We start from the raw sequence: 19,745 nt of genomic DNA, 5'->3' as shown, positions 1-19,745 counted from the left end.
ACTTTGAATGATTTGGGGGCGGGGGCAGAACTATGAAAATGCCTATAAAAATATAATTTATGCGTATAAATATTTGTTATATATATTTTAATTGCTAGAAAAAATTAATGTGAATTGCAAACAATTTCTTGGCACTAAAATATTAAAGGTGCGTTTTTTTTTTCAAAACTTTAACAAAAATCTAATTGAATTTATTTGATTTTGTGGTCATTTTTATTTGAAATAAAAATAGTTTGTGTGTGTGTGTGTGTGTGTGTGTGTGTGTCTGTGTGGGACTTTAGTCGAACTCATTTACAGCTGTGATATAAGATTATACATTACAGATGTAGAGACTATAGACAACTATGATAGAACTTTAGCCGTTAGTTTCGTTACTTTTTTTTTTGTTTTTTTCCATTTGCAGAATTTGTAAACATTAAATTATTTAAGTATATAACTTTCTTCTTCATGTGCTATGTGAGTTTCTTGTGTGTGTGTGTGTGTGTGTGTGTGTGTGTTGCGCCGTCGTCTCCGCCATGGCTCACTTGTCAAAGGCGGTAGTTGTGGGTTGGGGTGGCGGAGGAAGGTGGCGATTCCTATATAAATAGTAAGAGTTTTAGCCTAAATAAACACGTCGCGACGTCTGTTGCCATTTCTATGCCGTTATCTACGGCTTCAGGACATCCTATATATAATTATATATAAAAACTTGTATTATTCTCGTACACTATTCGGAAATGGGAAAATCGGCTTCATCCTTGCCCTCTAGCGAGCGATACTCATCGGAATCCTCGCTAATGGTTGCCGTACCAACTGATCTTGGTAATATTGCCGCTGTGTTTACAATTGGCTCCACGACAACAACAACATCGCTAACTGTTGCCGACGTCGTTGTTGTTGGTGTTGTTGGTGTTGTTGCTGCTGCTGCTTTGGATACATAGATAGAGACTGGCTCTTCGACCAGCTCGCTTGGATTTGCAGCCGAAACAGGATTGGGTACATTTGTGGTAATCGTTGTCGTCGTGTTGTCCGCCACAGGCTCCGACTGTGCAGCTTCTTCCTTTGATTTCTTCTCACCCTCCTCCGCCTGTTGCGGTTGTTGTTGTTGTAGTTGTTGTGTTGGGGATTGTGTTATTATATCAGCAGAGGCCAACAGTAGATCCAACTTTAGTTTTCTTGATGCCGTTGGCTGCTCTGTTATCACAGACTGTGCTTGAGTTGCCGTCGCTGCTGCCGTTTCAGTTATTGTTGTTGTTATTGTTGTTGCTGCTGCTGCTGCTGTCGCTGTTGTTGATTCTGTGCCGCCGCCGCCGCCAGCAGCAAGCGCCAGCAATTCATCCTCCTCACTAACGCTGATGTAGCGACAGCGCTCGCTGAGCAACGAGGCCGACTCGTCCTCCTCTTCGTTAACGCTAGAGATGCTCACCGTGCGCTCTTTGAAACTCTGATAGACGCTGCTGCCAGCAATGCTAGTTGAACCGGGCGCATCAATTACATCTCGCACCGCCGTCGCCAGCTGCCAGCGGCTAATAACGCCGATTGAGCTTGCTGCTAAAAAAAAATTAGTGAGAGAAAGATTTAGTTAGTTAATTGTTATTTGTTATCTGAATTAACAGCTGTTAGTCAACAATTAGTGACCGCTCAAGCTTGCATTTTAAGAGCCCATGTTCCCCTTAAAGTGTGCTAATAAGAACATTTAACTAAACCTGATTATAATTCTTCATGCGGACAAACAAAAAGCGGACAGTTTAATTATTCCAAAAGTGTTAATACAGAAAGTATATTTACAGAGATCAATATTTCTCAGTTTCTCTATATATACATTCTATAGAATTTATTCTATTGTTCTTTTAGATAGAATTATTGCAGAAATAGTTTCAGTAAAGACTAGCCAAGTAATTCGTTACTAGTTCCAAGCACAGTTCAGCTCTTTTATTTTTATATAAAATAAGCTTAATTAAATATTCGAATTAATTGGAAGTACATTTTCAATCCGTTTTAGCTATACTTATTTAACCTAATAACAAGTTCTTTACTTTTTATCAATGCAATCAAAGAGATTAAAACTAAAATCTGCTTCTGGAACTAGCATTTTAAATGGTAAACCCACAAAATAGGTTACTTCATAACTGTTAAGCAGTTCTTCACAATTCCCTTGTCTCCACTTAACAAATATAATTCTCATATTTATTTAATTAATAGTTCCCGGAATAACTAATTAACCAGTCAAAAGCTTCAGTTTATCACCGCGTGACTGTTAGCCGCCCGCTCACTCACTTACATTCCAAACGCTCACGACGCAACGGATATCGCGAGGACAGTGGCGCCAGCTTGATCCGATAGAACTTGGACCCCTTGCTGACACGATAACGATTCTCGTCCTGTGTGGCAAACAATAGGCTTAGTTTGGATTTACTGAAGGGAGACTATTTACTGTGAGCTCACCTTGCGCGCCTGGCAGTACTCCTTGTCGATTATGCGCCCGATAGCGTAGTAGGGCAGCGGTATGTGATTCAGTTCCGCGACAGCCAGTGGCCCCTCGGCGCCAGGCGGCAGAGAAGAAGAAGATGCCGTCGTCGTAGGCGCCGTTAGCTGCAGAGCGGGCAAACTGTCCGCATGCACAAAGTAAAGGGTGAGCGAATCCTGCACGACCATGAACTGTCCATGCCGCATGCTCCAAATCACAAACACCAAATCGCCCTTGCTGCAGCCCTCGAGTGTGATGTGGCGATGACTCGACGAGGAGGAGCCGCCGCCGCCGCCGCCACTTGACTTGGAGCGCGTCAGTGTGCCGCTCATGCCTGCAGCGCCCAGTTCATAAGTGGAACTGTTTTTATAGGAGAAAAAATGCATCAATCACTAAATAAATCAATCAATCAATCTGTCGCCCAGGTATCAGTCAGTCAGTGATTCAACCGATACGTCAATCTACCAGCCAAAAATTATCTGGTTAATTATAATTATATTAAGTCATTTAGTAACTCAATCAATAAGTCACTCATGCGGTTGGTAACCAGCCAGATAGTCAATCAATCAAACAATCCCTAAATTCTTCATTCAGTCAGTAAATAAAATAGACAAATCGTTATTCAGTCAATCAATCAATCAATCATTCAATCAGTTCTTTTATCAGTCAGTATATAAGCCAAGACAGAAAATCCGACCTTTAGTCATCAGTTAGACAGCCAATCGGTAAGTCAATAGATTAATTATACAATCCCTTAGCTTATAAGCCATCAGTCAGTCAATCAATTGGGCGGACAATCACACCGTTAGCCAGTAAATCAATAGGCTATTCAGTCAATCAATTATTCAATCAGTCAGTATATACGCCAAGTCAGAGAGTCAATCAATAATAATAAATTAGTTGGGCAGTAGTAATCAGTCAGTTAGTCAATCAATTATTCAATCAGTCAGCTTATAAGCCAATTCAGTCAATCAAATCAAATAGATAGACAACCATACTGTTAGTCAATCAATTAGTCATTAGTCAGTGCACAGTCGAGCAATTATTCAGTCAGTCAGTTTAATAGACAACAGTCAGTTGAATCAATCAGTGTATCAGTCAATCAGGTTGATGAACTCACCTTCTCATTGCAGCCACACTGGACTCCATTTCGAGCCGCTTGCTCTTCTCCTGGCTGAGCTCCTCCTCCAGCCGGCACTTGTCGCGGCTCAGATAGTCGATCTTCTCCTTTAGCCAGCTGTTGCCATCCTCATTGGTGAGCATCTCGAGACGCGTCTTGAGCTGGTAGCTCTCCTGTGTGAGCAATTGATTCTGTTCACGCAGTAAGTCCAGCTGTCGCTCCTTGTCCTCTAAAACGTCCTTCAATATAGACACATTGGCCATCACAGATTCTGAGTTCAGTGGCGGCAACTGTTGCCGCGACTGCCAGAGAGCGCGCTCCGCCTCGACAGCTTCGCTGATGGCGCGCTCCCGTTGGGCGAGCAACTCCTGTCGCTGCTGCGCCAGAAGCTGTTCGACATCCAGGCTGGCCACACTGGCGCTGCTCGTGGGCCGCTCCAGCTTCTCCAGGCTGCTGTCCGACGGCGAACGCTCCATTGAGGTCATCAGCTTGAAGCGGCAGCGCAGCGATTCCAGCTCAGTTTTGTGCTCGTGTATTAGCTGCTCGCGTGCCTGGGCAACGGCCGCCATCTTATCCTGGTCCGCCGCCAGCAGCTGTTGACGCAATTGCTCCAGCTGCTCCGCCTGCTGCTGCTCCCGCTGCTCGCACTGCATGCGGAGCAGCTGCCACTTTTCCTGCAACATCTGCAGCTGCGACTGCAGTTCATCCTGGTAGCCACGGGTCAGCTCGTTGCGCAGGCTACTCAGATTGGAGCGCGCCATGGCCAGGCACTGCAGCGCCAGCTTGGACATGTCCTGGAGGGCATCGCGCAGCCGCTGCACGCTGCCAGCATTGTCATCCGTCAGCGTGCTGGCGCTGAGCATCAGCAGCTGTTCCGTGGCGGTGCTGCGCGCAATCTGCTCCACATTCTGGCTGGTGGAGGTGCTCACGCTTTGTGTGCTGACAGGCTGACAGACAGCTGTTGGCGCCAGTTCCATCTGCTCCGGTTGCGCTGCCGTCTTGTGCCGCTGCTCAAAGAACTGCAAGACGGGGGCCATGTCCGGCAGCTGGAGCTGCGTGGCCAGGTCGGGCAGCTGGGCGGACAACAGCTCAATATCGGAGCAGCTCAGCTGGGGCAGACGTGTGTCGAAGCTGAGCTCGGGATGCTCATTGGCGAACGTGGGCGGCATATCTGCCATGCCCGGAAATAGAATATTCAAAAAGTGACCATCGAAGCTGTCGTTGAAGAGACGCCGCCGCTCCATCTCCTCGCTGTGGATGCGATCAAAATCAACCGACAGCCGCGATGCCCACAAACGGAACTCATCCGAGAAAATCTTGCGACGCACCACCTCCGTAACGGCCGCCACATAGGTGTTCGGCGCCCGATGTATCTGCTCGATGATGCTGATGTGGCGCTCGGCCCGCCGCAGGCACCGCAGATAGAAGAGCAAGCGATTGTCGAACTCGCTCATTCCGTTCTCGATCCAAACGATGCGACGCAGACGCGTGTTCAGATTGCGTCCCAGCTCCTCCTTGGAGTTGGCTATGCAGCGACTATATTCGCGTATCTTAATATGATTATCGCGCATCACCATCAGCTGGGAGCGATGCGAGAGGCACAAATCGGGCAGCACCGAGTTATCGCGCAGATTCACCGCACGGCTTTCGTTTTGTTGGAACGCTGTCGCCTGTTCCCGCTGAACCTGGACGATTTTGCGTATCTCGTACTTGAACTCGTCGAGACGGTACAGACGATCGCTCAGGCCTTTGATCTCCTTGACGTCGCTCTGCTTGGCACTCTTGATGATGTTCTGCACCTCGAGCTTCAGTTTCTCGTAAATTTCCAGGGAGAAGGTGTCCAGTCCCTGGACGCACTCATCGCACATTTGCTGCAGCGCCGCGTGATTGCCCTTCGAGCTGATCCACTGCAGCAGATTGAGCTGGTGCTGCTGCTGCTGTTGCTTTGAGTTGGAGGTTTCCTCTTGCTCATCTTGTTCGTGACCCATTTTCAGTTTCTTGTTGGGCGATGTACTGCTGCTGCTTTTCTCCACGCTCTCGCCCGCCTCCCCCACCTCAGTCTCCGTTGCCGGCTGCAGCTGCCCAACGTCTTCGTCAACGTTGTCGTTGCCGAGCAGCTCGTCAAAGCCATGGAAATCGGCCTGGGCCAGCGCCATCAGTGCCGGCAATATGGGTATGCGCGCCAGCTGCTTGAGATCATCGCCAAAGTTGCGCAACAGTTCCAGGTAGCTCTCGCGCTGCTCCAGATGACGATCGAAGGCCAGACAGAAGTTGTGAAAGCGCTCACTGAACTCGCTCGTCAGATCCTCCATGTTGGCCACCACCGCAGACCAGCCCTGCTGCTGCAGATGCTGCTCGTGCACCAGACGCTCGCACAACAGCTCCTCTTTGCGGCCCAGTTCGCGCAAGCGCTGCGCCAGCGTTGCACGTTGACGCACCGTCTCCAGTACAGCGGGCTGATTCTCCTCCACCTGACGTCGCAGTTCTGCATCTATCACTTCACTGGCTGTCCTACCAGCGCCGCTGCCACCGCCTCCGCCGCCGCTCCCGCCGCTGGCTATCGTTGGCGCCAGCCGCTCGTCGCCGGTGAGAAACATAAAAATTGGATTCGTATCGGTGCCCGCCGAATAGCAGGACACCTGTGTGGAGTGTGTCAGCATCTCGCCTCCGCTAACCAGCAACACAATATTGGCAGCGGGCAGGCCGTGTAGCCGTTGTATTGTCTCCTTAAGATTCTCCACCGAGGACAGAGCAACGGTCATATCGAAGCTCAGCATGCGACCGACGTCCACATGGAATACGTACAACATCATGAGGCAGCAGCTGTCGGTGATTGTTTGGGCTTCAACGGTTGCTCTCCTCCTCCTCCGCCACCTACTTCTACACTTTGCTTCTTCCTCTTCTTCTTCTTGTCTCCTCTTTGTTTGGCAGTGCTAATGCTTTCCGAGTTCATGCAAGTGCATGTGCACGTGTGTGTGTGTGTTTATGTATGTTTGCTTCACGTGGTGCTGCCACCTAGCGTTGAGAGGCTGCAAAACAAGGCAATAAAAAGAAAGAGAACGTTAACAGTGGCGCAGTTCTGAGGGGGTCATCATTATTTTATTGTACTATCTGCTTACATTAATTTGTATTTAAGGCATAAAAATTCTTTTTCTGACTTCACGCGCACATGCTAGTCGCCATCGGTGTATCTACAATTAACATTTAACAGACGCTGTTAACATGATCTAATGCTAGCGATAACATGCCAGCTAGATTAGACACTATGGCGCTGCTGGTGGCGGGCAGCAGTTCAAATGTTAATGACTAAACGAACGCTGCCGTCGACGTCGCTGCTTGCTGCTCGCTTTTAAAGTCGCAATAAAGAACTAGTTGTTTTTGTGGCTGTTTATTCAACTCGAGTTGTTACATGTATATAATACATATTGTTTACAATTTGTCTGGCAAACTTTGGCGCTTGTGCAAACGTGGACGGAGCGATAAGAAATTAATACAAAAATAGCGCCGATTTGGCTATGTATGTAAATTGCACACGGGAACAACAACAGCAACAACGGATGTTATTATCAACGCACCTTAGTTAAACCAAAAACAAAAAAACGTCTAGACTTGCGGGCGTAACAAACAGAACTAACAGACGTCGACGCCGCAGACGCTTACGACGCTGTTAAGAGCAGGGCTACACGTGTGCGCGATCCCTCAACTTAAACGCGTGTGAGAGAGGAAAAGAGCAAAAGAGCGAAATCGAGTTAAAGAGAGATGGAGACGCGTTTTGTATTACCTGCGACGTCTTTTGCTGCCTGTTTTTTTTTTTTACCTAGGCGAATTTCATAATTTTTGGAAAAGAAACATCTTTTCTCAAAATTGCTTTATTAAGTTTAGGTAACAAGAAAGCCTCACTAATTAGGGGAAATATTCATTTTTGTACAAGGGAAAAATGCCAAAAATTCCCCTGTCTTGGTTCCTAAACTGTTAAAAAAGTATTACGCTTTCAATTGAAATAGCAACTGCAGCAGGGACAACAAAATGACAGCTTTAACTTTCGATTACTCATCAATGAAATTAAAGATCGCCCCACGGTGTCCACCTGATAACAGCTTATCAACGCAATTAAGTACAAAGACCATGCATACGCACAAACATACATAAGCACGTATGTACAAGCATGCACAGGTGCATTCAATTGTACATACCTGTGACATGCAATGTAATTAAAGCGCATAAATCAAGTTCGCTGTACAAACAGCACCAGATAACAGCTGTTAGCGCAGGGTTGGGGGATTTGCAGATTGCCCTGAACTTTGTGCGTTGGGGTCATTTGGCAGCATCTCCGCAGACTGCTAACTGATTACATTCCATGTTAAGCTCAAAGCAAGCAACAACAACAGCAGACGACGTCGACGACAACGGCGACGTCAGAGTTTATCGGCGTTGCAGGAGGGCAAAAACAGCAGCACGAAACACACACACAAGCATACACACACACATATATATACATATGTATATATATGTACATTCACACGCACGCACAAGAGCAGTCATTAATTAGGAATGTCACATTCTGTTTTTGTACGATTGTATATATATTTATTATATTTTGTATATATTGTTTGCGTTTTTGTTATTGTCCTGCTGTTAAGTAAAGTAGGTTATGAAGCGTAAATTGTATTATTATTGGTAATGGCCAAACATACACACACATAAACATGTAAGTTAAACAAGCAGAGCCTACTTAAGCTAGTGCGCTCGCGGAACTTCAAGGCAAAAAAAAAGTGCGATAAACAAGTAAAATAAGATAAACATGACAGTTAGTTGCTAAGTTTTACCGAAAATTATGGAGACCTTGCTTAAACCCGTCGATACGCAGCTGTTTGTGAACAGCTGATGCGCGCGATCACATCACGATTGCATTACATTAATAAAAACAGCAGTAACAGCCAGTTTTGAAGCACATATGATATTTCTGTCGCTGGGTTGGCAGCACTGGCCATCACAAACTGCACTATGCACTTGTATGCGTATTCATTTGCTTGTGTTTGTGTGTGCGTTTGTGTATTGTTTTGGCCTGCACTTTGTTATATTCCATTACGTTGCATTTTGTCTACGCGCCGATTGTTTTGGGCTAGCAAAAATGAATTGAGCGAAAACGCAGAGACACAGAGATAGAGAAAAAATGACAGTTGCAATTACCAAACGTTATAATTTGTGCGAAAACTAATTTAGATATGCGCTTAAAATATGTAAATTGTTGCAATTAATTGTAATTTGGCTCGAACCAACCGACGCACACAAACAAATAACAACAGCACGAAAGAAACAAGGGTTGCCTGACGTTCAAAAAGAAAATGGCAGCAGGTGCAGAGCTGCATTTGGTTTCACAGTGTTGGAGCGGGAGTGGGTGGGGATGTAGGCATGGGGCTTGTGGGCGGCCATTCGAAATTTATGCAGCAAAAAGGGCGTCATCAGCAATGTACTTGTTTGCATAAACTATAACTATAGATGCTTAATTAAAACGATGTGGTAGCTGCTGGCAGCCTGCCTCGCACTTACCTTGTAATCTTTAATCAATTTTCACAATGGCTGGCCTGTGTGTGTGTTTTTATATATGATTGTATTTGTTTGTTTGTGGTCTGTCCGTGTACGTGTGTTTTGGTTTTAATCAATTGAAAACGCTCACGAACACGAACGCTGCGAATGATTTGACATCAGCTGTGGCTGTGTGTGCCTGTATGTGTGTGTGTGTTTGTTTGTGTGTGTCCGCAGCAGCAGCGACGTTGACGTCGGAGCCCAAAACAAAAGCTGCTGGTGGCCAGCTTTAGCTTCTCCTTCTGCTCCTTCTTCGTCTTTTTCTGTTCTCTTAGCGTCAGCGCCAGCGTTTTTGCTTTTCCTTTAATAATGTATATTCTTATTTATTTTGTACAGCATTGCTTTTGCCTGTTTATTGCTTTTTCCTTATTTTTTGTATCACTTTTTGTTGCGTATAAAAAAGAAATCAGAGCAATGTGTTAAAGCTGCCCAAACTCACGCGATATGCTTAATATTAATATATGTTGCGTTTTGTTTTTGTTTTGCGTTATATTATTTTGTTGTTGGGCTCTTTGCTGTTTCGTTTTCCCCTTCTTAATCTATTTCTTTGTCTATCACAATTGCGTTGTTGTTGCTGCTGCTGTTGTTGTTGGTGCGCTGGTCGCTGCTGCTGTGGTTGTTGTTTTTGGCAGTTATATTTCGCGTCAATTTTTTGCCATGTACACGCTGTGCCGTGGGGCTCTTGTTAGTTTTTATTATTACATTAAATTCACACACGCATATTGTTGAATTACTTAAATTTCTAATTAAATTAAATGGTATAAAAATGAAATAACGCACTTTCGTAGTTCCGCCGTCTTCTTCTTCTGTATTATAACAGCGACTATTACAGCGAAAATAACATTAACATTTGGTAACCTGTTATTGACATAGATCAAAATTTATAATTGCCTCAGCTTGTTTACAGGTAAATTAGACCATTAGAATGTTTACTGTGAAAATCAGTGTGAAATCGTCCAAGACCAAGAGGAGTAAAAATATATTTTTCTAACTGAAATTAAAAACAGAGTTTGTTTTAAAAATCGATTTACCAAATCAATTCACAATATACTACTATCGATACCTTATAATATCGCCGTGAGCGAGTGCTTCATCAGTCACTCGTTAACGCCGATATTGCTATCATCTCTAGCAGTTAAAAAAAGTGCAAAAGCAGCAAAGTGAAAAATTTTATAGTGCCTCGATTTTAGGAAAAATTTGGCAATAAAAAGTCATAATATTATTAGTTTTAAGTAGATCTACCACCGTGGTGACGATTTCGTTATTAAATAAACACAGATACCATTTTAGCGGCAGATACACACACACCTTTGAAAAATCGTCATCATCGGATATAGGCCAGGGCAACGGGCGGGGACACACACACATTTCACGTACACACAAAAGACACACACACACATCCTATAAACACATACACACAGGATTCTAACTTTATAAATAGTTTATATATTTTGTTTTTTTTTTTCTATCAATTTTACTATTTGTATTTTACCTTAATTACCTTATATAAAAAAAACACAAACAACAAAAATACCCTATAAAACAATGATCAACATTCAGACTATAGAAAATGTTGCGGACTGCACGCCGCTGTATCTGCCGCACAGTTTGTACCTCAAGCCGTTGGCAAAAATGCAAATATCAGTTGCATTGCCCGAAAAAATCAAAACCGGAAAATCCGTTTCCAATCTAGAGATAATGGATAAACTCAGTGCAGAACTCAAGCCGGACAAATTTCTGGTGCTTAAGGTAAGTATGGCTGGCGAGAAGGGAAAGGAGAATTGATGTGTCCTTTGCAGCTGGTATTAAGTGTTTTATCTTCCTCAGGTCTCCAAGAGCACCGTTAACTACATACGTTTTGAGGCGGAGCTGGACGAGCGCAAGCGTTTACGTTTGGCCATTGAGCGCTTGGACGGAGTTGCCTTGCGCTTGTCTGGGTTCAGTGACGCCTTTCGTGTGCGCTGCACCGAGACAAAGGATGAGTTTCCCACCCGCCACGACTGGGACTCATATTTTCGGGATGCCCGCAACATGGACGAAATGAAGGCGGGCGAGCGACCGGACACTATACATATCACGCACCTGCCCATACGTTGGTTTTGTGCGCGCCATGCCGAAAACGACGAGCATGTGAAACCCAGCGAGAGCATCTTCAAGCGCATCTTCGAAAAGTTCGGGCGCGTGCGTACCGTTGATATACCCATCTGCGATCCGTATAGAAAGAGCATGCAGTCGGATATCAGCGGCATGCGAACGTTTAGTTTTGAGCAGGATGTGCTGTTTGAGGCGTGAGTAGCCTCATCAATGGGGGATTTACTGTAGTCCCTAACTGCTTACATTTACAGCTATGTGCAATTCGAGGAATACTCGAGCTTTGTGCGTGCGATGGACGAGTTCAGGAGCACCAAGTTGGTGCGCAAGTTCGTGGACAAGACTCAGGCCATCAACATCAACGTCAACTTTGACAAACAAAAGCATCTGAGTGATTCGCACGTACAGCGGCGCGAGCGCATGCGGAAGCGCTGCATTGCCAAGGCCCAGGCTGAGGATGAGGAGCGCGAGCGCGAAAGAAAAAAGCAAGCGGAGCTGGAGGATCGCGAAAGGTTTGACTTAAATCATGTTTGTGTACGCGGGCAGACAATGAAACCGATTGTTGCCGGGCTAACTATCAAGCGAATTTGTCGTTGCCTGGTTAGCGCAGGGAACAGATTAAGTGTATGGAAAACCATGTCCTCAAATCCATCTGTCTTTTTCTATGCAAACTAAACTCAGTTTTAAAGCTATCTTGATGAGGTAGGCACAAGCTGACTTTCTGTACAACTCTTTTGTTTTGCAAGATATCTTAACTAAATCCAGCAATTACGCGCTTGCTTTTATTTGTGTATGAGCATCATTATATCTGCATTGAATTACTTGTGATTTAGTACAAATATTTTACCTTGTGTGAAAACAATCCAATGTTAAGTATTGAAACATTTAAGAGTTGGCACTCTAAAAAAAACTATAACTTCTTCTATTCAAACATATCAATATGGGATCACTATATGTTAAGGATTTAAGCTATAGTTTGGATTCTGTTGAAATTATTCGCATTGCAATTCGCTTTGAATTGAAAGTTCAGTCTTTGGAATTCCATCGGTTTCATTTTCTATTCACTAGTTACCTATCTTTTTCGTATGTATTATATAGAGCATATATAGTCGACTATTTATCTTCATCGTATGTGTTATAAAGAGCATATATAGTCGGCTATTTGTGGCAAATTTGGCGAGCTACACAGTTTTCTGCCTCTTCTAGACGAAACAGTAACAAGTTGTTAGCAAAAACAAAACAAAAAAAAAACATGCGCAAAATTGCACAAAATTTACAGGCAAAAGCAAGAACAATTGAAATTAGCCGAGTTGGAGAAACAGCGAGAGCGTGAAGAGAAGCGAAAGGAGAAGCATCTGAAAAAGATACAGGAGCGCGGCCAAGTGGAGATCTCGCAAAAGATACGCATCGAGGAGCGCAAACTGATGATAGCGCAGCGAAAGCTAGAGAGTATACGCATCCTGGAGCAGGTATTCGAGCGGATACAGGTGAGTTGGGCCATAGTTAAACGTAATTCCAACCTCATTTTGCTCTCTTCTGCCCTCTCAGCTTAAGCAAAAGCGAAAATCGCATAGTGCCCAACATGATGAGGCTAAGGATGTGCAGCGCGGTCGCCTGGTGGAAAAGTACAAGAGTGCCACGGAGAAACTAGTCTGTGATCAACGCAAGCTTGTCCAGGAGATCAAAAGCAATACTCCGCTCATGGGCCTGCTCAAGAGCAAGTTTAAGAAGAGCAGCGGCACCGCCGCAGCCAGCAGCGAGGAAGAAGGCACGATTGGTAACAAGAGACATAAGGTTAATGGCAAGATTGTGGACGCCAGTGTACCTGCAGCAGTTGCTGCTCAGACGGCCAGTGCCAATGCGAATGTGGTACTCAATCCGTTCAAGGCCGTAACGGCCGCTTTGGCCGCGGGCGCTGTACCGGGCACAGCTGCGGCTGCCGCGTATAATGCGGAGGCAGCAAGCGAATGGATGCAATCGCTTTCCATGTTTGGCTACGGCATGCCGACCGTATTTCCCGGGGCAGCACTATATCGTGCACCCGGTCCACCGCCGTTTCCCGTGTCCAGCAATTATCGCGGGTTTGCGCCGCGTCCGCGCGGCCGTGGACGAGGTCGTGGCATGCGGGGCAGTCGAATTGGCTATGACTCTCACTCCTCCTCCTACTATAATCCGAAGCACTACGATGGCGATCGCTATGACGAAGGTGATGGCGACGATGACTACTACCATAAGTCCTCGCGCGGCAGGTGAGTGATCTCTCTGATATTGGTTGATCTTTTTATATGCTTATGGATATATTCATTGCAGAAATCGTTCACGGTCCAGCTCCTATTCGCGCAGTCGCAGCCGTTCTCGTGGACGTCGGTAAGTAGAACTGGAACGGATTATCTTCCATTGCAATATATGTGCAGTCTAATTTGTCGTTCCAGGCGTTCACATTCACGCAGCCGCAGTCGCTCCAATTATCGCAAGTCCTCTTACTCATCGCGCTCCAGGTAGGCATGGGGTTTCTTTAATAAGTGCAGTTTTTAATTTTTTACTCCTCCATATTCCACTTTAGACGCAGCCACAGTCGCTCACATTCGCGCAGTCGCAGCAAAACTCCGGCGCAGCGGAAGAATCGCAAGTTGGCCTCAACCCGACGCTCTCGCTCCAGCAGCTACTCACATTCCCGTTCCCGTTCTCGTTCCCACACACACTCGAAGCGCTCCAATTCGCGCCGTGAGCGTCGCAGTCACAGCCGTAGCCGCAGCCGCAGCAATTCATCGAAACGCATTGTCCTTGAGGCTGACAAGCTGGTGGCCTCCGCGGAGCACATACAGCGCACCATCGAGCAGCACACCAAGGATCGCATGCGAGAGGAGGTGCGCGAGATAAAACAGACGTTTCGGCATCAGCGCAAGAGCGACCAAAGAGATGCGGATGTTCATGCCGCCGATCCAGATACCAACCGGGCAACCGCGGAAGAGGAGATAGAGGCAGACAATGAACGTAAAAGACATGACAGTAGCAAGCGAAGCAGTCGACGCAATTCTATAGCCGCATAGCATAATTTTACGTTACATAAATGACACAGTTCACAATAAAATATTAAGTTAAGAATAACATGTTCATTGTAGCATCATATCGCTTACAAATTTGCACCAATATTCGTTATGGAATTATTGAATATTGCAGCGGAAATGCACCTTGCGCCACTTCCGTTCGATAAAATGTGGCGGCGCGCCCAATTGCATTTGCCCCTACAATGAAACTATCGAAAGTCAATTAATCGGTTTAGTTTTATCGATGCCGCCCGGCTAAAAATACAAGCAAGCTGCAGTTACAATTTACAATCAATTGTGTTTTCTAATAGTTCTAAATTAATATAAATCGTGTTAAGCTTAATATGGAGTTGACTTTGCCATGCCAAGTAAATATTTGATTCTCTTTTGTGTGTTTACAGAATGTGTGTGTGTGTTTGTTGCCGTTGTTGTGTTGGTGCGTCAAGTTGGGTGCTGGACTAAAACCGTCTGTTGTTGTTTCGGCCCCGATTTCGCCCACCGCCGCCTCCCCCTCCACCGCCAGAGCCGCCGTTGTTGCCCCGTCTTCGGCGTTGCTGCCCACTGCTGTTGTTGTTGTTGTTGTTGCTGCTGTTACTACTCTTTTGGAACTGTTCCCGATCCCGGTCATTGAAGCTGTCACCTCCATTGTTGTTATAGCCATTTTGATTGGCAGAGCCGCTTCCATTCCCATTGCCATAGTTTGACCAGGGTGCATTGGAGGCCCAGGGATTAGGTCGATTCGTTTCCTCGCGGGTGGCCTGGTCCATGGGTGAACCGCTGCCGTAGCTTGAGGGCTCATCGATGAATTCCGTCTTCGGCTGTTGTGCCTTGACGGTCAGCAGCGACGGCAGGAAGGGCTTCTTTAGCAGCAAGAGCTCACGCACACACACCAGTTGGGCATTATGCTGGCGTGGCTCGAATCGTGATTTTTTGAGCGGCGGCGATACCTCACTGCGTGCCTGTGCCGTCTCCACGGTCGGCGAAAGAGATCTGGAACGCTCTCGTTCTCGCTCCCGCACGGGTACGACATCACGCAACTCCTCCAATTTGCCAGAATCAATGTACTTATTCAGGTACTCGGCGCCCTGCCGAATAGCGCCCATCAGTCGCGAGTCTGGATGCACGCGTATGAAGCGCCCATAGACAAATACCCCAACGATCGTCTGGGGGTCAAGGCCGTTCAGCATGCCGCTGGCCAGGATGCCCTCGAGCGTGTTTTCGCTAATTTGCTGGTGGGTTAGTCCGTTACTTGAGTCCTTGGACTCACGCGCTGCTAGCTCGTCGTGTATACTAAGCACGCTCGGGTCGTCGGCTCGACGCGGTCCTGCCCATTGCACCTGGAAATTGCGTGGTATGGGCTTGCTGTAGGGCACTTTCTTCTCGCGATCACGATCGTTAGCCGACCTGCTGCCGGCATCCAAATCCAAGCCCGGAATAAAGCCCTTGTCCGCCGTTAAGCTTTCAGTAAACTCCACCTTATCCTCGGGTCCCATACCGGGTATCACGGCATCGTCTGTGAGTAATCCATAGGTAAAACAATTGTTCTCGTTAGAATGCTTCTAGTTACATACCATATTCGCACTCATCTAGGGCAGCTAAGCTGGCAGGAAGTGTATTCAAATTGTACTTGTCACGCATCAGATCTCCAGGTCGGTTGCGTGTCCAGAATTTGATGGTGTGATCATTAGAGCCTGAGCACAGAATGTGGCCAAGCGGATGCCAGGCGAGTGTCCACACTATGCTGTCGTGCGCCGTCTCAACACATCCAATTTCCTTGTCCGTGCTAAAAATTATACAAATTATTATCAATTAATATGTATAGAAATAGGTCTCTTTAAGAACACCTCTATATGTTCATAAAGCTCAAAAAATGTTAGTTATACTTCAGTACTTCTTATAACTGTTTCTCTAACAACTAATTAAGTACGCCTATAATTATGATTAGAAAAGTTGTCAAATTCTAAAAATTAACTTCTCTTAACTATTTTAATAGTTCACTTTTAATGACATTTTAACCTTTAATGAGACCCTTCTTATTAGGTGTTGTTAACCGGCTTTGTCTGGGAAAAATTAAGATTTAAGATTATCTAAATCGGATAATTTGAAATGTTTGCCTTTATGTTCTATTTAGCTGATCAGACAGACTAAACAGACTCTGTCTTCGCGTTTTTCCCAATAGTGAAACGAATTTTCTAAAACTGTCAGACTTACGCAATTGTAATATCTGCTAAGGAAGGAAAAATATTAAGACAAGTTTTAAACAGGGTTTAAAATAACAGATCTCAGACAGACAAGCAATATCAATAAAAAAAAGTCTTTAAAGGGGGTTATGCTATGTCATTGTTGATAAAGGTAGAAAATCCGCTTGATAAACGCACCCCACGTTCCAAAAGAGTATGGAACCATCCGAGCCGCCAGAGCAGAACAGGCCCTCGTGTATGGGATGCCAAGACACAGAGCTGGCCTCCTTCTTGTGACCACGAAAAACTTGCACCTCTTCGCGCAGATTACGAATGTCAAACAGTTTGAGCAGATGATCACGCGAGGCTGTGACCAGCCAATTGCCATTGTCGTTCCATTTGAGATCCATAACAGTCGATTTGTGGGCATGGCTGCAGGATATGACAGGGTTAAATAAATCAGCAATGTAATAAGTGAGATTATTGACCGGGGATCTACTTACAGCGTGGCCAGCGCAATGCCACTCTTTGGATCCCAGATTTTAATGGGCTGCTGGTTGTCCTTGCTGCCGCTGACGATCATCGCCTTCTGTGGATGCCAATGCACGCATTTTACATCCGCGCCGTGACCTGCGACCAAGTGATCAGTTAAAGGGTGGACTAGGATGGCGGGTTAAGGTGTTGTGGTACTTACCGCGCAGCACGCGCTCCTCCTGGCAGCGCATAAAGTCCCAAATGCGCAGAGTTCCATCATCGCTACCGCTGACAAATTTGCTGTCCGTGGGACTAAAACTGCGGTTGGGGTGTTTGGAATGATTCGGAATCGGAGAGACACAGCGAGGTTAGAAAAATGGAAACGAAACACAAATAGAATATAGATGTGCGTGCGTGCGTGTGTGTGTGTGTGTGTGAGTACGTGTGTAATAGAGAAGTGAAGCCTGCAATTATAATCATGAGGCTCGCAAAAAGTTGACTGCCGGCGCGCTCTTTGTCTCTCTCGCTCACTCTCTCTTTGTATGCCCCTCAGCAGCAGCAGCAGCAGGCGTTAAAGAAAACACTCGAACCCCCGAATTTGAATATAAAATGTTTGCTTTTAGCATTTTATTTTTTGTTGCTGGCCACGGCGCGCAAATAAAATTGTGCAAAATTGTGTTTGGTTTTTTTTTATGTTAGTTTGCCTTTATTGTATTTCTGGTATGAATTTTGTTTTGCATATCTTGACACAATTTCAAAAATAATTTATTCAATTGAATTTAATTTTTGACAGTCTTTTTAGTGTTAAGGCTAGAAATCACAGTGGTAAATACATTCTTAGAATGGTTATTATTATTTTTTTTTTTTTTTTAACTTAGTCTTGACTATTGGAACTATACGGGAAAATACTGCGCGCACGCGAATATTCGCTAGCTAAACAGAGAATCGAGGGACCTGGCTTGTTGCTCAAATTACGGCTTTATTGAGTTATATATTGCAACAGCCCCCGAAAGGAAACACGAAACGAATCGCAACGAAACTAGCGGCTAACAAACTAACTGCAACTGAACACACGACCCAGGGCCCAGGTGACGATGGCGAGGAGGAGAGCATTAAGAGATTTGCATGCTAAACTGCCACTGCGCAACTGTAAACGAGCTAACTTTGGGTGGTTCGGTGGTGGCCTCATGCTTGCGGCAACAGCGGCTGCGAAATGGTAAATACAATTGACAATTACAATCATTAGGCAATACCTTATTCCCCTAATCGCCTCCTTGTGCGCCTGATACATCTTCACGTTATTCATGTTCGACTGCCAATACTTCACATAGCCGCCATGATCGCCCGTTACCATCCAGCTGTCATTATGGGACCACACCATCGTGCGTACCGCAATATCGTGGGCCTAGATTAGGTATTTGTATCAATTTGCTCTTCGTTGATCTGGCAGACACTCACCTGTAGAATAGTCTCGAAGTTAAAGGTGAGGCCATTCCAAAGCGTAAACTCGCCGGAGCTGGCGCCCGTTACCAAACGTCTTCCCTCTGGCGTCCAGGCAAGCGTAAAGATTGGACAACGCATTTTGTTTGTGGCCGTTTTGACGAATCGCGTCGTTATCGCATTTGCAGGATTGTCCAGAGAGCTAGAGGGTGGAAGCATCTGTGGCACATAAATGCTGTCCGGCTGCAGTGCCAATCGATCCCTATAGTCGCGTTGCCAGAGGCGAGCCTAACCAACGAGAGTTAAACATTAATTGTGCACTTATTATAATCATCTTGGACACTTACCTCCAGCGCCTTGATAATGGATGCATTATAGTCAACCGTTTTACGCATGACGCTCTTGCGCAGCCGCTTGCCATCAAAGTCGTCCTGGGACATGCCAAAGGGACGTTGGAACCCACCAGGCATGAAGGGCTTAAAGTGATTATAGCCCTGCTTGCCGGCTCCATGATGAGGGTGGTAGTGTCTGTAGTGCTGGCCGCCCATTGACGGCGGCGGCATCGATGTGAAATTCGTTGCCAGCGCCGATGGCGCCGTCAATAGCTGTGGCGGCGGCTGAGATAGGTCCATGGCTGTTACCGATTTGAGCGCCGTATTTGCTTAATTCTTGCTTTCCTCCTTTCTCCTTGTTTTTAAAGAAAATTTCTTAAGTACGGATATTGTATTAAATTAGCAGAACCAGTTCTTTAGTTCGATTTCGATTTTTGCAGACTGCTACGATTTGTGTTTTGCAATTGTGTTGAAAAGGAAAAACATTGAGCTCAGTAGAAACATTTGTTGCTGTATCCGATATTCAAACCGTGCAACAAACAATTAAATTCACATTAGCATGATTGCAACAATTCATATATTTGAACTAAATCGAAAAAAATGCACGCACACCCATATACACGCAGACGCATGTGAAACGTGTGTAGCTGATTTTCTGCTCTTTTTTTTGCTGGTGCGTTCTTATCCTATTAACTTACTTGTCGCTCTAGTGCTTAGTCATTTTGTCTACCAAACAATGTTCATAGTAAATAACTATTTAATCTTCTTTTATTATAATTAAATTGGTCGCGTGGATTAGAGTTGTACTGATGCGTTCGGAATGAGTTCTGTCGAACGACTCACTAAACTGAACAAATGAACTGATTCGATTGTTGTTCATTTGGTTCGTTTTATTTTTTATTCGTTCGAAATTAACATTTTGCTTATCGAACAGAAAGCGCCTTTTTTTGCCGGGAATCTAAAATGAAAGTAACGAGTACGTCGTTCAACTTCACCAATTGTGTACTGATAAATAATAACTCAAAAATA

General features: G+C 45.3%; 3 protein-coding genes across 12 annotated transcripts; 1 reads left to right on the top strand and 2 right to left on the bottom strand.

Annotated features, from left to right (window-relative positions):
* Positions 1-220: 220 nt before the first annotated feature.
* LOC115765638 (RB1-inducible coiled-coil protein 1) lies at positions 221-10,119 on the bottom strand. 6 transcript variants are annotated; one of them, XM_030709290.1, is made up of 6 exons: positions 9,117-10,116; positions 8,393-9,059; positions 3,567-6,595; positions 2,425-2,806; positions 2,261-2,360; positions 221-1,530 (listed from the first exon to the last, which is right to left on the bottom strand). In XM_030709290.1, the coding sequence occupies exons 3-6, from the start codon at positions 6,377-6,379 to the stop codon at positions 707-709; spliced, it is 4,119 nt and encodes a 1,372-aa protein (XP_030565150.1). In that variant the 5' UTR covers positions 6,380-6,595; positions 8,393-9,059; positions 9,117-10,116; the 3' UTR covers positions 221-706. The 6 variants fall into 6 exon arrangements, with proteins under 6 accessions (XP_030565150.1, XP_030565154.1, XP_030565152.1 ...); XM_030709294.1 differs by having other exon boundaries at positions 221-1,527; XM_030709292.1 differs by having other exon boundaries at positions 8,393-9,053.
* A 164-nt stretch (positions 10,120-10,283) lies between these two features.
* LOC115765794 (A-kinase anchor protein 17A) lies at positions 10,284-14,349 on the top strand. Of its 3 annotated transcripts, XM_030709501.1 has the most exons (9): positions 10,298-10,362; positions 10,713-10,901; positions 10,980-11,440; positions 11,498-11,755; positions 12,523-12,730; positions 12,792-13,492; positions 13,554-13,610; positions 13,658-13,741; positions 13,807-14,349. In XM_030709501.1, exons 2-9 carry the CDS (start codon positions 10,785-10,787, stop codon positions 14,291-14,293), a joined length of 2,373 nt encoding a protein of 790 aa, XP_030565361.1. In that variant the 5' UTR covers positions 10,298-10,362; positions 10,713-10,784; the 3' UTR covers positions 14,294-14,349. The 3 variants fall into 3 exon arrangements, with proteins under 3 accessions (XP_030565360.1, XP_030565359.1, XP_030565361.1); XM_030709500.1 differs by having other exon boundaries at positions 10,284-10,901; positions 13,676-13,741; XM_030709499.1 differs by having other exon boundaries at positions 10,284-10,901.
* A 78-nt stretch (positions 14,350-14,427) lies between these two features.
* On the bottom strand, positions 14,428-19,731 carry LOC115765795 (pre-mRNA 3' end processing protein WDR33). 3 transcript variants are annotated; one of them, XM_030709503.1, is made up of 9 exons: positions 19,415-19,731; positions 18,732-19,091; positions 18,403-18,672; positions 18,198-18,349; positions 17,165-17,262; positions 16,974-17,100; positions 16,669-16,902; positions 15,862-16,073; positions 14,428-15,803 (listed from the first exon to the last, which is right to left on the bottom strand). In XM_030709503.1, exons 2-9 carry the CDS (start codon positions 19,014-19,016, stop codon positions 14,749-14,751), a joined length of 2,433 nt encoding a protein of 810 aa, XP_030565363.1. In that variant the 5' UTR covers positions 19,017-19,091; positions 19,415-19,731; the 3' UTR covers positions 14,428-14,748. The 3 variants fall into 3 exon arrangements, with proteins under 3 accessions (XP_030565363.1, XP_030565362.1, XP_030565364.1); XM_030709502.1 differs by having other exon boundaries at positions 18,732-19,071; positions 19,415-19,730; XM_030709504.1 differs by lacking the exons at positions 18,198-18,349; positions 18,403-18,672; positions 18,732-19,091; positions 19,415-19,731 and adding an exon at positions 17,476-17,988.
* Between the last annotated feature and the right edge of the window lie 14 nt (positions 19,732-19,745).

This window comes from Drosophila novamexicana, unplaced genomic scaffold (assembly GCF_003285875.2).
Source record: "Drosophila novamexicana strain 15010-1031.04,08,12 unplaced genomic scaffold, DnovRS2.1 tig00000986-arrow-arrow-pilon, whole genome shotgun sequence".
Classification (NCBI taxonomy): Eukaryota; Metazoa; Arthropoda; class Insecta; order Diptera; family Drosophilidae; genus Drosophila; species Drosophila novamexicana.
This window is presented reverse-complemented; position numbering and strand designations above follow the sequence as displayed.